The 14,659-nt window shown below is 47.6% G+C and overlaps 1 protein-coding gene across 1 annotated transcript in view; it reads right to left on the bottom strand.

Moving 5' to 3' along the window:
• The window catches only part of DNAAF9 (dynein axonemal assembly factor 9), a 79,524-nt gene extending 65,782 nt beyond the window's left edge, over positions 1-13,742 (bottom strand). Inside the window, exons 1-2 of the mRNA XM_060278335.1 lie at positions 13,486-13,742; positions 3,934-4,013 (exon numbers count right to left, since the gene is read on the bottom strand). Coding sequence (XP_060134318.1) covers positions 3,934-4,013; positions 13,486-13,580 — 175 coding nt within the window. The 5' untranslated portion in view covers positions 13,581-13,742. The remainder of the gene's footprint in view (positions 1-3,933; positions 4,014-13,485) is intronic.
• Between the last annotated feature and the right edge of the window lie 917 nt (positions 13,743-14,659).

Genomic DNA, 14,659 nt, shown 5'->3' with positions numbered 1-14,659 from the left:
AGAGTCCCATGGACTGCAAGAAGATCAAACCTATCCATTCTGAAGGAAATCAGCCCTGAGTGCTCACTGGAAGGACAGATCCTGAAGCTGAGGCTCCAATACTTTGGCCACCTCATGAGAAGAGAAGACTCCCCGGAAAAGACCCTGATGTTGGGAAAGATGGAGGGCACAAGGAGAAGGGGACGACAGAGGACGAGATGGTTGGACAGTGTTCTCTAAGCTACGAACATGAGTCTGACCAAACTGTGGGAGGCAGTGGAAGACAGGAGTGCCTGGCGTGCTCTGGTCCATGGGGTCACAAAGAGTCGGACACGACTAAACGACTAAACAACAACATGAAATCCATGAACTGTAAAAAATATAAAGACCTATCACAATAATGCAGCTATAATTATAACATTCCCACATACATACACGCCAAGCACCCTTTTTCTGCAATGTTGCCAGCGCAGCTCTGTGATCATTTTATCGTCGCAGCTCTGTGATCATTTTATCTTTGCAATTTATGCTGTACGTTCAGGAGGTTCTTCCCATACTGATATTGCAGCAGTTCCACTTATTTTCAGGTCTTTGCCTCCAGAGATACAGCTGAGGGTTTCCTAGCTAAGGCTCCCAAGTCCTGATACATCTCTATTAACTCCTGATCTAAGCAACATTTGCACCGTTCATAATATACAGGTCTGCGGATACAAGCTTTGCAAATTAATTCTTGTCGGCTGTGCAACCTCCTTTCATCATGGAAGTACCTAAAAGCTACCCTGTAGTGCCAGGGGGCAATTCTAGAGATAACTCTTACGGGGAAGGGAAGGGGCACGAAAGGTCATTACTGGGGAAGAATGGATTTTATTATTTATAGCAGTTTTATGCTGCTCTTCCGCTGAAAAGGCTCCCAGGGCAGCTGACAAAGATTAGCAAGTCAGGGTGGAAGAAAAATGTGAATACTTATTATTATTATTTGTTTGTTTAGAGCAGGGTTTCCCAAACTTGGCCCTCCAGATGTTTTTGGACTATAATTCCCTGACCACTGGTCCTGCTAGCTAGGGATGATGGGAGTTGTAGTCCAAAAACAGCTGGAAACCTAAGTTTGGGAAACCCTGACTTAAGAGCATTTTTACCCTACCCTTCAGGCAAAAAAGACTTCCAGAGGTGCGAAGATACATGTCAAGAAAAATAGCACACTTTTAAGGCTTAGCTGCAAAGCGCTTACAATGACCAGCTGGCATGATACAGTTCAAGGAAGAGGAGGAATCAAAAGCTGCTGGTTTCGCAGTTGAGCTGACAGAGTGGCCCCACTTCCCTTCCTCTGCAGCCTGATGGAATGGCTACCCCCAGGTGACAGTTGATGCAGGGGGCAGCCTGATGGCAGCTGGCTTCTCAGTGAGATGATGGAGTGGCCACGCTTGCCTTCTTCTCTTTGCAAAACACGTTTTTTTAAATATAGCAGCATTTACAATGGCAACACATTGGTTCGGTTTATTAAACCTAAGCGCTCATTATTCTGAAAACCAGCAAGCAGTGTCGACAGCTCTCTTGAAAATCCAGAAACTCTGGCTCCAACTCTATCCGTGCTTACTCCAAAGTCAATTCCCGGTGAATTCAACAGGGTTAGGTTCCAGGTGAGCGTGCCGTAGGGCTGCAGGCTTGATAGCCAAATTGTTTTACACTTTTGTCAAGGGCTACCTCCAGCTGAAGGCAAGGCAATGGATATTCACGTGGAACAACTGAATGGTGAAACACACAACCAATCAGGCGCCACTTATATTTCTCATGAAAGTCAAGTATTAGAATCCTAGAATTGTAGAGCTGGAAGATACCCTCAAGGGTCATCTAGTCCAACCCCCTGCAATGCAGGAATCTCAGCTAAAGCATCCATGACAGAGGGCCATCCAACCACTGCTTTAACCTTCCAGGAAAGAGAGTCCACCACCTCTTGAGGGAAACTCTTCCACGGCTGAACAGCTCTTACTGTCAGAAAGTTCTTCCTGAAGTTTAGCTGGTATCTCCTTTCTTGTAACTTGAATCCATTGGTACAGGTCCTACCCTCTAGAGCAGGAGAAAACAAGCTTGCTCCATCTTCTGTATTCATTACATTTTTAACAAAACAGATTAGGAGCTACAGCAGTCCTCCTGGATTGTCAGTTTTCTTCACAACACTCAGTTATTTTTTTCCCCCTAGAGTTTTAGTTCAGTCTCCACAAAGCCTCTTGTCACATTCCTGGTGTCCTACAAATGGCGTTAACTTCAGAGAGTTATCAAAGTTTGGGTTCAGCCACCTAACCACAACTTTCTGGTTAGGGTCCAGGCAAGTGCCCTTCTGCATGGCTTAGATTTCACCGAGAAAGCCAGGGCCAGCTAGAAGTGGCACATCATGCAAATTGCAAAGATTTCCTCCAAAACATTCCTAAATTGAGCCTTAGTCTGCTTAATTGTGTTTAGCCATTTCCCTTACCACAGAGATTTCTCCCTGACTCATGGATGGATAATATACAGTGCCCAGAATGTTTAACTACTCAGACAAAACCATGCATCTTTTTTTTCTTCCAAGCTGCAACTCATTTAATCCTCCTATTTCCAACCCATCTGCTAGCCAGTCCTTGGTGCATGTGAGAAAGACTAAGACAGGATGTGCCTCAAACTCAGTAGAATAAAACAGGATGCCTGTCAGCTAAGTAGAATAAAACAGGATGCTGTGTCAGCTAAATTAGAGTAAAAATAAGGAAGTATAGCCCATGCTTCCTAATAAGGTTAACTTAGAATAGCGAGTGTAGATTGGTTAATGTATAGAAATGTGTCTTACTCTGATAAGATAGATTGTAAGCCAAGCCTCTAAGGAGGGGCGGCAGAAGTAGGGATATAAGCTATGTTTGTGCATTGCCCTGGGCTCTTCGCACCACTCAGGTCGTGGAGCCCGCCTTTGCAAACGCGTTACAATAAAAAGGAAGTGGTAAGACTTATCTCGGTGTCTCCTTGTCTGATTGCAAGTCCACGTAAGGGACTTCTCACAGTGCATGTTCACAATTAAACGCAACGCAAGTTCGCACATAAATTTTACAAACTTGAAACACAGAATACGACAGCGAAAAACAATCCTTCTTCTAATGATATGTTTTGGACTGAGGACGGGGAGGGAGAAAGGAAGCAGGAAAATGTCTCACATCCCAACTCACTCCACCGTCAGCCTTACTCACGACCGTCCAGGAAGCATGACGAGATTGCTTGAAAATTTTCCAGCACTGCCTCCATGCTTAGAAACAAATCTTTCAGGCCAGTCGCATTTTTCAGCCTCCAGTACTCAAGAGAGAATCACTCTTTTTTGTAGTATCTGTCTTTCAACAAGGAAGGCTGCTCCAGGTATGTAGACTGCAAGGCTGGTCTCACTCAAGTCTGTAGCTTGTTCAGCATTCAAGCATTCTGCCCTGCCCCCTTTCATCCTCTGACCTGTCTTCCATGTCCCAACACCACTTCCCTGGCTCTGAGCCTTCCTCTCCTGAGGTTTCCCTAGCAGGCATGGCCAAACTTGGCCCTCCAGATGTTTTGGGACTACAATTCCCATCATCCATGACCACTGATCCTGTTAGCTAGGGATGATGGGAGTTGTAGTCCCAAAACATATGGCGGGCCAAGTTTGGCCATGCCTGCAGGGGGTTCTCTGGCAGGAGCCTCCCACCATTCTTCACCATCCAGCCAGTCCCTAACATCTGATTTCTTTTATCTGGGGCTCTGCTCTCCTAGAAGCAGCAAACACACTTATTTCCATTTCCGCACACTGTTCATCAACTCATCAACAGATTTCAGCTGCTAAGGACAAGTAACATTCCTCAAATGCTTGAGCCCTCTTTGAATATCTATAGGGTCCTGAAACACAACTTCTGGCTTTAGCGTGCACATTTCAGTAATGTTGTCGATTCACTTTAATAATTAGGGAGAACTTACCCAAAATGCACAGTATTCCATCTGGCTGGGATTTGCTGCTCTGCGTCAGGATGTTCTGAATTTGTCGAAGGCGGCTACAACTGCGAAGAAAAATGGGAGACGGTTAGAGGCGATGCTTAAAAAGGACTTCAATCTGTTGGGAGCCAAGGCTTGCTGAAAGAGATCTGTCATCTGGCAAACCAGCAGTTCTGAAACTGTCAGTATTCATATACACTTAGTGGAAGCAGGCCTTTGCTCATTCCACATCATTTTGCAAAATGCTCTCTCTGTCTCCAACCATCAGCCCACTCGCTTTTCCTCTGTGATTTCTGCCTCATCACTTTAAAGCATTTCTACCAGTTGGATTAATTTATCTTCCACCTTTTGTGCCTGCTGAAAACAAAAGTATTTTTCACTCAATTCAGGGCACTTGGCAAAGTAGGCGTTAGATATCCAGGAGGTCACTGACACAATTGTGCACTGGAACTCAGGCTGAGCGTCCACCGCAAGCCAGGGTGTGCCTTGTGCTGGCCTGTGAGGTCCTGAGGATTGACTTTCTCTTTGAGTACTCCCAGAAGGGGTTTCATTCCTAATCTGAATTGCAGCACATTCCCTTTGATCATAAACACCAAGTAACCCTGTCAACAGACCAGTGCATGATTTTACTCTCAAACCACACCAGGGTGGCCAAACAGGCATGCCTTGACATGCAAAGAGTTGACCTTCGTTCTGAATGCAAAGAGCTAATGAACATAATGCAAGAGGAGCCCATAAAACTAGCAACATAAGAGTTATGGCTATCATCCATCTCCCATATTCATCAGACACAGTTCAGAACTGCATGGGCACACCCAACTGGACTTCCCCCCCTGCAAAGAGGGGGCCCTCCATGCTTGCCTCATTATTGGTTTTTGAAAGACAGTTTTGCAAGCGATGTGCGAGACCACAGTTATGGGAAAGTGTCAAAAGGAATTATTACTTCAACTATTTATATATTGCTGAATTGCAATCATCTCTACAACCAAAGTTAGTTATGAGGTCCCCGGATGACAACCGTTATCTAACATTTGCAAAGCCTGATAGTTTGATCACTATGTATACAATTTGCTATTATTCCATTATCTACAAGGCGGGAGCACAATGGAACCAAATGATTTTTTCCCTTTGAACCTGGATCTTGTATAAAATTTCTTTTAGATGTGTGGACATGATTCTTGTTGGAACTTTCAGCCAAATCCATCTCCTTTCACCCAGGTAACTTTGCTCATTTCTTTATAAATGTTCCCTTTAGACTATATGAATTCACGACTATGATATAAATTTGCCAGTCTACCCTTTGTGCAATTGTTGTTGTTGTTTAGTCCATAACGTGCGGCGACAAGAAGGGCGATTTGCATTGTCACGTGCCTGGCGGCCGCCAATACACAACACTAACCCGCCGGTAAGGAAGCCGGCCGGGTCACGACGCAGGGCGAGCGCAGCTCTCAACAGCCACCACCACGGCCTTGGACGTGAGAGGCGGCCGGCGGGTGCTGCTGCTGCTGTTTGTCTCGCTCTCGGTGCTCTTGCTGGCGGCGCCCGGGGCTTGATCGGCGCGAGGCCGCGGGCCGACAAGCAGAACAGCCTCCGGAGGGCAGCCAGCAGCGTCTACGAGGGAGTGAGCGGCCTCTTCGGCGAGGAGCACGTGCGCGCCCTGCTTGTGAAGCCTTATTACAGGAGATTGCAACCAACACAGCAATTGGCAAGTGTTTCTTACAGTCATAATTATATAGTCAATATAGGGCGGCACAGAGTTAAATTTTTTAACTTTTTTAATGGTGGTGTGCCTCGTGATTTTTTTCATGGAACAAGTGTGCCTTGGCCCAAAAAAGGTTGAGAAACACTGATGTACAGTCAAAGCTCGGTTCTCAAACGGCTCCATTTTCAAAAGTTTTGGCTTCCGAACACTGAAAACCCGGAAGTAAATGCTCCGGTTTACGAATCTTTTTCGGAACCCGAACATCTGACGCAGTTTTCGCTTGAGAGCAGGAAGCTCTTGCAACCAATCGGAAGCCGCGCCTCAGTTGTCAAATGTTTTGGAAGTTGAACGGTCTTCCAGAATGGATTACATTTGACAACCGCGGTTTGACTGTAACAGGAAGGGGAGTTTGTAGATGTTGCCTCCAGCGAACTCTGCAAATCAGAGAGGCTGCCAAGGTGGAGATCTTAGGTCCGCTGGCAGCATAGGATGCTATCAGATCAACAATCCATTCAGCTCAGTACTGGCTGCACCAGCCTTAACCAACCTCACATTCTCCAGATGTTTTGTGATGCTGGCTGGGTAAATTTTGAAAAAAGCAAAAGGCTTAACAACAACAACAACAACAACAACAACAACAACTTCAGAGGAGGCTTTGGTGATCCTGCTCTTTGCTGGCCTTGGGTGGGTGAAGAGGTTTTTTTTGGGGGGGTGCGTGTAGCAAACTGCCCTGTGATTCTCAGATGAAGGGTGGTAAATAAACTTATTAAATAGCAACAATAAGTAAGTTGTGGAAAATCTTTGCATTCACAAAATCTGCATTGTTTATTTATTTCATAAGGTTGTTGTTGTTTATTCATTTAGTCGTGTCCGACTCTTCGTGACCCCATGGACCAGAGCACGCCAGGCACTCCTGTCTTCCACTGTCTCCCGCAGTTTGGTCAAACTCATGTTCGTAGCTTCGAGAACACTGTCCAACCATCTCGTCCTCCGTCGTCCCCTTCTCCTAGTGCCCTCAATCTTTCCCAACATCAGGGTCTTTTCCAGGGAGTCTTCTCATGAGGTGGCCAAAGTATTGGAGCCTCAGCTTCAGGATCTGTCCTTCCAGTGAGCACTCAGGGCTGGTTTCCTTTAGAATGGATGAGTTTGATCTTCTTGCAGTCCATGGGACTCTCAAGAGTCTCCTCCAGCACCATAATTCAAAATTTGTGCAATTATATAGTAATTTTCAAAATGATTTATCTGTTCTTAAGGGTCCGTACTGTCTCATTAAACATATGGATATAACCATGGTCGACATCTATTGTTTTAAAGATCTCAGCAAGTGTGTTGGGGAGCAGATGCAGCCCATGAACCAAGCATACCCCAAGGAAGAGTATATTGGATCAGAAGCATTCATTTATTTCTCCTGAAACAGCAGGTGAAAGTGTTATCAAAATAACACATAGGGGGGAAATAACGCTGTAATTCTGAGCAAACAGCGTTATATACAGGCTTAGAGGAAGGGGGTTTCCTGTGAACTTCCCTAACTGAAAAGTTCACAGTCAGTCGGCTGGATGAGCTGCTGCCCTGGTTATAGAGTCACTGACATGCCTCTTCCTGTTTATGCAGAAACAGCATCCCGCGCACAAAAGAATTTGCTTGCAAAGTTGACAAGCCAAACGGCACAGTCACAGCAAGGAGTCACTAGATCAGGCATAGGCAAACTCGGCCCTCCAGATGTATTGGGACTACAACTCCCATCATCCCTAGCTAACAGGACCAGTGGTCAGGGATGATGGGAGTCGTAGTCCCAAAAACATCTGGATGGCAATGTTTGTCTATGATGCACTAGATCATGAGACAAAGGTGCATGCTCAATGTCTGACGGTGCAGGAGAAGATAGATTGCACATTTTTTTAAAAAAAAATTGGGTGGAGAGAAACAATAAGCAGGTGTGTAAGGTTATGGATGGTGTGGGGGAAATGAATAGAAAGAAGTTTTTCTCCCTCTCATTTAGAAGCTGGGATCATCCCACGAAGCTAAACGCTGGAAGACTCAGGACAAACAGAAGTACTTCACATAGCAAATTTAGAATTCGCTACCCCAAGCTGTGGTGGTTCCTTAATCCCCTTCTAAAGCTATATCGGGGGCCAAGTCATGGAGGATAAGACATGCTGCTAGTTATGATGGATGGCTTCACACTGCCTGCAAAATTGGATGCTGCATGGCTGAGAATACCAGTTGCTGGGGCACAACAATGGGAGGGGGCTATTGCCTTCCTGTTCTGCTTGAGGCCTCCCCTTGGGGGTTGTCTGGTCAGCTATTGTGACAACAGGATGCCAGACTAGGCAGGCCTTTGGTCTGATCCAGCATGTCTCTTACGCTCACTTGTTCCATGCTTTAAGTAAATGAGGAAAGTATTGTATGCTTAGCAATGGAGGTTAGCGGGGGAAAAACATTTCACCACCATTTCCTAGTTCTATATTGCAGCTGGAAGCTACATGCACAATGGAAGCCAGAAAACCATTCCAGAAACCCGTTCACCTGCCACAGATGAAGCCGCAAAGTCACTGGGGCCAGTGATAGAATTTATTCTGAATGGTCACATTTACTCACTAGTAATTTTGCAGTTGCATGTCTGTAGTAAAATTAAGCATCCAATTTGTAATGTTCTTCAGTTATATTTCCAAGTAAACTTTAATGCCTAAGCTAGACAAATCCTCACACAACCTTTCAGAGGAGTAGCTGCAGGCATAGGGTGGTATACAAATTTATAATAATAATAATAATAATAATAATAATAATAATAATAATAATAGCTATGCTTGTCTGTGGTAACAAACAAGGAAGCTTGTGCCAGCTTAAAGACTAAGGGTGATAACTAAAGTTAGTCACACTCAGAGCAGACCCACTGAAACCAATGGACTTAAGTCAGGGGTTGGCAAACTACGGTCCGGGGGCCGGTTGTAGCCCGCCAGGCTAGTAAATCTGGCCCGTGGACCCTGCTGCCCGCTTGGTCAGTCCCCATGCTGAGCTAAACCGGCGCGGTGTGGCGTTTCCTTGAAAAGAAGCCGCGGACGCCTCGCCACGCGGGGACTGACTTCCACGATGCTGCCACAGAACTTCCTGCAGCCAATCCAAAGCCACGGACACCTCTGGGCGGGCAGCAACGCTGGTGCGGCTTCAGATTTTCCTGACCCCTGACTTAAGCTACTTTCAGCACGTCTACTCTGAGTATGACTAACACCGAATACTCACCTAACAAATTTATTGTGGCTGGAGCTTCCATGGAATCGAGTCCATTTCATCAGATGCACTCAATGTTGTTTTCACGTGGCAGAGATATATACAAAAGGGTGGGGAGAGATGTTTTTGGAGATATCAAGAGTCAGCCGGCAAGAAGTGTGCCTCACTTTCATCTCAAGCCTTTGTGAGGATAAAGTCAACCAACAGGTTGTGCTACATTTGATACGGATGGCCACAGCGCTATCTAGACTGCCTGGGGAAAATAACACCACACCTATGGGTATACGAGGTCAGGTGAGCTAGCAACAGTTGTGGACTTATTTGCAAGGGTGCTTTAGGTATGCGTACTAGGGGTGCAAAAGAAACCGGGGTGCTTCTTCCCTCCAAACATCGATTCTGTAGCAAGAGGAAGGGCAGAAGATAGGGCAAGATCTACTACTGCATCACTGGGTGATTTGTAGTAGATCAGGGATTGAACCTGGGACCTTCTGGCATACAGTACAAAGAAGATCCTCAGGCACCGAGCCATTCCCTGGGGTAATCAGGAAATGATTTTTTTCTGAGTTTTTGCACCCAAATCCAGTTAGATCTCGGGGTGTCTAATAGACACTGCAAGCCAAAAGTCTCCCTTCCCCCGCTGCAGCAGGTATAGTAATGAAAGACTCCTATGGCAAGGGGCTTCCACACAGCAGCTTCTATCCCTAAGATCAGATGCCAAGCTGGAGGAAAAGCAATCCTAGAAAAGAACAGGGAGAAGTATAGTGGTGGGACTGCCTAGGTCAATGGTGGGGTTGCAGCCTGGGAGACCAGCAAGAAGGGAAACTGAAGAGAGATGAAAAGGGATATGTTTGACAAAGAGAATGAACATCCAAGATGCTCACAGAGTCAATTCAGTTCAGCATTGGTGCAAACCAACATATTTGTTGAGTGGAAGGGGTATGAGTTGACCATGGACTGGGCACGGACCCTTAACTTGCTATAGCTCCCATAAAGTCACTGGGTAGAGGAGTGGTCTGAGTAAAGAGGGGTGGTCTGCTTCTCCCACGTCCAAGCCCATACCCACCACTCCACTCCCAGCTGCAAAGAGAGCATGCAAAGAATGCAAGGGTTTTTATTATAACTGAGCAGGACTGGTTTACTGAGGCCTGGAAGATCTCACTAAGGAAAGGACGCCAGCCATGTAGTCCAGAGTGGGCTTGCTAGAGAGACCCCAGTATGCAGGAAAGGAAGGAGACACGCCACTATAATATTATCCTGGGCTCCAAATGTCTTCACGGTTACTGTCATTTGAAGAGGGAACTTATAAATTCAAATAAGCTTTCATGCTCTATGAGAGCTGCGCATTCAGCGGTTTAACGGAATTTTATTTAAGGAACATGGAAAATGTTTCCCTTTCCCTTTTGACAGGCAGCCAGGGCTTTTGGTTGTTTGCGCGCCAACCTCTAGTTCCAGCCCGCTCATTTTGAAGTGCTTGAAAGAGACACAAGAAATATCATCTTGTGACATTTCTCCAGTTGTAGCATAGGAAGACAGGCACACAGAAACACAACCAGCCTTTGTGCAAACACTGTTATATTTGCAAAGCAGTTCACAAGCGTCATTTAGCAACCCAGGAAGTACATTTTCTGCAGTGAGGCAACTGCTTCTCTCTTAGCACCATTTGATTTGCAAAGTACCGTTAAGTTAAACAAGGAATGGGGGGGAATTGGAATGGAATGCCATTGCAATCTGGGAAGAGAATGTGAACAGATGACATTCTAAGGGGCGGGCAAATGTTGTAGGCTGCTCAGCACTTACATCTGTTTCTCCAGAACAAATCCCCAAGGTAGCTCTGAAACAGCAGCTCCTTTCCCAAGGTCATTCGCTCTGCTAAGCTAATAGAGCTTCATTAGAAGCCATTTGCTTGCTTGCTTGCTTTTTTAAAAAAATAGCTTAAATAATCAGAACTCAAAAGAAGAAAATCAGAAGCCAAGTCTTGCATTCTTTCCAATTACTGAACAGGAATATCTGGAGACGGGGCTTTTCTCACACAAACAACTGTAAAACACAGGCCTGCAGAAAATTCCCCCCTCCTAGGCATCTCCCCCCACCCCCGACGCACACACTTGTGACTAATTTAATTTACCACCCCACAAGAAAGAGGAATTTAACCTTCACGCAGGCAGCCATGTAAACATATTGCAAAGAGAAAGGCTGCTATTCTTTGTGCCTGTCTGGGAGGGCTTAGGAGGCATGCGCACACACACTTTTAAGAATTTGATCTCATCCTTGCTTTGTGGATTTGCTATGAAAGGAGAGGGAAGGCTGGGAACAAAAGAAAGATGCTCGGAAATATTTTCGCACGTTCCAAGACTCCAAAGGGGTATCGCACCAAAACGCCTTGGCTTTTATTATGGCCTGATTTAAAAGATGCATTGCCCTGGCTTTACAGTGGTACAGGACATTATCCAGCTCTCTGCAAGCATATTTAAATATAATTGTGTTCAATATTCCAGTTCATAATATTGTTTCCCAACATACTCATCAACCATCCAAATGACAGAGGAGAAGCTCCCAAACTGTCCCATTCTACAGTCCCATCACCACCACAAGCCACCTCCTTATTAGAGCTTCCACCAATCTCACTTAGCCCAAACATTCTGAACCCACCATCACAGCTTTCTCCACCTCCCTCCATCAGCCTATTCTGCATGAAGGATGGGGAAATAACCCAAGAGATTATGTATGTGTTCCCAAGTCTTTTTTTTCAGCCCCACACCAACATCAGCCATTTTCCATCACACTCTTTGACTCTGAACCCTCCCTTGAAGACCTTCCATCTTGAATCTGTACCAGACCCAAAGCATCCAGCCAAGACTCTTCTCTCTTCAACCCATGACTCTATGATTGATAAACTACAACTCGAAAAGGTGCCAGGAGAGCTCAAATGCACCCACAGGGCACTGCTTATTGGCCCAGACCCTGCAACACTCACACAACTCATCCTAGTAGCTGCCAACTGGTATCTCAATGCACATTTATCTCCAACCTCTGTTATCAACCTAACTACTCATCCACATAGGGGTTGGGCCTTGGGCAAACTCTTAGCCCTCTGAAAACACTTTGGCGGTGGGTGGGGTGGGGGTGGAAGAATAACTAGGAATTTGATCTACGACCCTAAACTTGCCTGGAACCCAAATCAACAGGATCTGCTGCCAAGGGTATGCTCAGGTGAGCTAGCGATGAGACTTTAAATTTTTCGAATTATTTGGTCCCTGAAAAAGGGTGCCACAAAACCAATATGAGCCCTTACAGAGAGGGCCAAATGGAAACTAGTAAGCCAGCTCCCCAGTCTTGCATCCACAGCCTTCCTGCCTCTGGGAGCCCCCTATGCTTCCTACCCCACACCAATTTCCTGTACTGTATTCTGTAAACATCTACCACTAAGCCCTTACCCTTCCTAGACCCACCACCCAATAACCCACTCCCTACACATCTTGCCCTCTAGCCTCCCAGGCTCCTTACAACAGTTACTCACCCCCCGACACATATTCTGTGCTGAGGTGACCCCATGTCGGCCATACTAACCTCCACCTAGACCCAACAGCCCCTCTCCTTCATTGACCCTCTGCATATTTATGCAGCAAGGCAGACCCTCCAACAGAACCCACCTCAGCTCAACCCAAACCTCAAGTCCACCCCCCAACCAGGCCCCTCACCATCTGCCTCTAGCCCAGGCACCCCCAAACTCAGTCCCCCAGATATTTTTGGGACTACAACTCCCATCATCCCTAGCTAACAGGACCAGTGGTCAGGGATGATGGGAATTGTAGTCCCAAAAACCTCTGGAGGGCCGAGTTTGGGGATGCCTGCTCTAGCCCTTCCCCACTCCCTGCCTTGCCTCCCTCAAGCAGCACCTACTGCTAGCGCCCCCTAACCCTTCCCACCCTCAGCTCTTGGCTGCACAACAACTCCCCTATTTCCAAACTCCCAGCAACCCCCGCCCTTATTGACACCCCCATATACATAGTCTGCACCAGAATGCACCCAGATTCTGTACCAAAGCACACCTTCGCCAGGCACACCTCACCCCACGCCTGCACCAAAGCAACCCCCCTGAATATCTGCATCATGACATTCCCTGCCCCTTACACCCCACACGACCCTAACCCTTTGACAGTTGTTCAGGCAGATGCGTTGTTGTTTTTTTGCAAGGCCAACTCCTTTGTTGCTTAAGGCCACATGTTCTGGCTTTGTTTCATTGGATTTTTGATTTTGTGCTGTGGCAACCTGCCCTGGGACCTTATGGTGTGTGTCTGTATATGTAATACACATGCATGTATAAAATGATGCATGCTCACCCCACTACCACCTTTGCACGGATGGCCACTCCCTCTAGAGCCCACCCAGGGCAGCCCCACCCCACCCCACCCCACCCCCTGCTCTCCTCCCCTTCCCCCTCCTCGTCTCCCCCCACCTACCCCTCACTCCCACCCCCTCCCCCTGTCCCCCACCCCTCTCATTTCCCCTCCCCCCCGCCTCCCGTTGCCCCTCTCCTCTCCTTTCTCCAGACCCCACCCAGGGCAGCTCCACTGTCACCCCCCCTTCCCTCGCCCCTCACCCCTCACCTGACGCTGGGCTGGGCGCCTCCCCGGGCCTTCGGGCGCCCTCTTCGGGCCGGAGGCAGCAGCAGGGGGTTCCGTGCCGAGGGGAGCAGCGCCATTGTCCTGTCAGCCCAGCACCCGCCGCCTCCGCCGCCTGCTCTCCTGCTCGGCTTCGTCTTCCCCGCAGAACCGAGCGGGGGGGGAGGAGGAGCGGGGGACGCGCCAACTGCGCCTCAGCTGGAGGGAGAAAGAGGCGAGCCGTTGCCCTTCCGCCCCGCCCACGGCGCCCCCCGCCCGCAGGCTCTTCTCGCTGCGCCCCCCTCCTCAATCGCTCGCAATGGTACGTCCCGACAGGACCAGCTGTTCCAAGGGAGGAAGAGTGTGGAGGAGGAGGAGGAGGCGGGGAACGGCCCCGCCCCGCAGCAACCGTTGCCGGGCGACGCGCCGCCCCGCCCCCTGGCAACGCGCACTCTCCTTAACGCGGACGCGGAAGAAGGGCCTTCCTTAGCAACGGCGCTCGTCGTCAGGATTTCGCCTTAGCAACAGGGGCTGCGAGGCTGGCGCTAGGCCTCCCTCGACGGAAAGGGGGCGCCCAGCCCTGCCTCGCTTTCCTTATTGATATTATTATTATTAGCTATTAAATCTGTATACCACCCTATTACCTGCAGGGTGAGTCCCAAATGAGGAGAAAGCCCCATCAACCACTTATACATTTCATACATTGATTTTATTATTCACTTTTTTATCTTTTTGCCAAAAAGGCTTAACAAAGAAACAAAAACGTGCATGCATACTGTACATTAAAATCTGGCTCTGTGTTTATGTGTGGCGGAATACATTAAAATATCCTGCTGGCTTTGAAGGGGAGGCACCTGAAGATATTGTGGTTCCACAAACGGAGCCACCACTGAAAAGGCCCTGTTTTCATGTTGCCACTCTCTTAGCACTGGATTTAATGCATCCGAGGCAGTTCCACCGCACAAGGCACCAAGCCCAGAGGGCACAAAACTGAGAAGACCCATAACAGAGAAGATCTATTTGGAGACGCCAAATGTTGGCCTCACACGGGACGCCATATTACAAAAGATTATGAAAGTCTGCCCTTGACCCTCCGGTACTTTTGTGGAGGGGGCACACGAAGAAAGGCCTCAGATCTTGATCATGGGGTCTAGGGTGTTTCATATGGGGAGAGACAGTC

Source organism: Zootoca vivipara, chromosome 9 (assembly GCF_963506605.1).
Source record: "Zootoca vivipara chromosome 9, rZooViv1.1, whole genome shotgun sequence".
NCBI classification, from domain to species: Eukaryota; Metazoa; Chordata; class Lepidosauria; order Squamata; family Lacertidae; genus Zootoca; species Zootoca vivipara.
The sequence above is the reverse complement of the archived record's forward strand: the minus strand, read 5'-3'. Positions and strand labels throughout refer to the sequence as shown.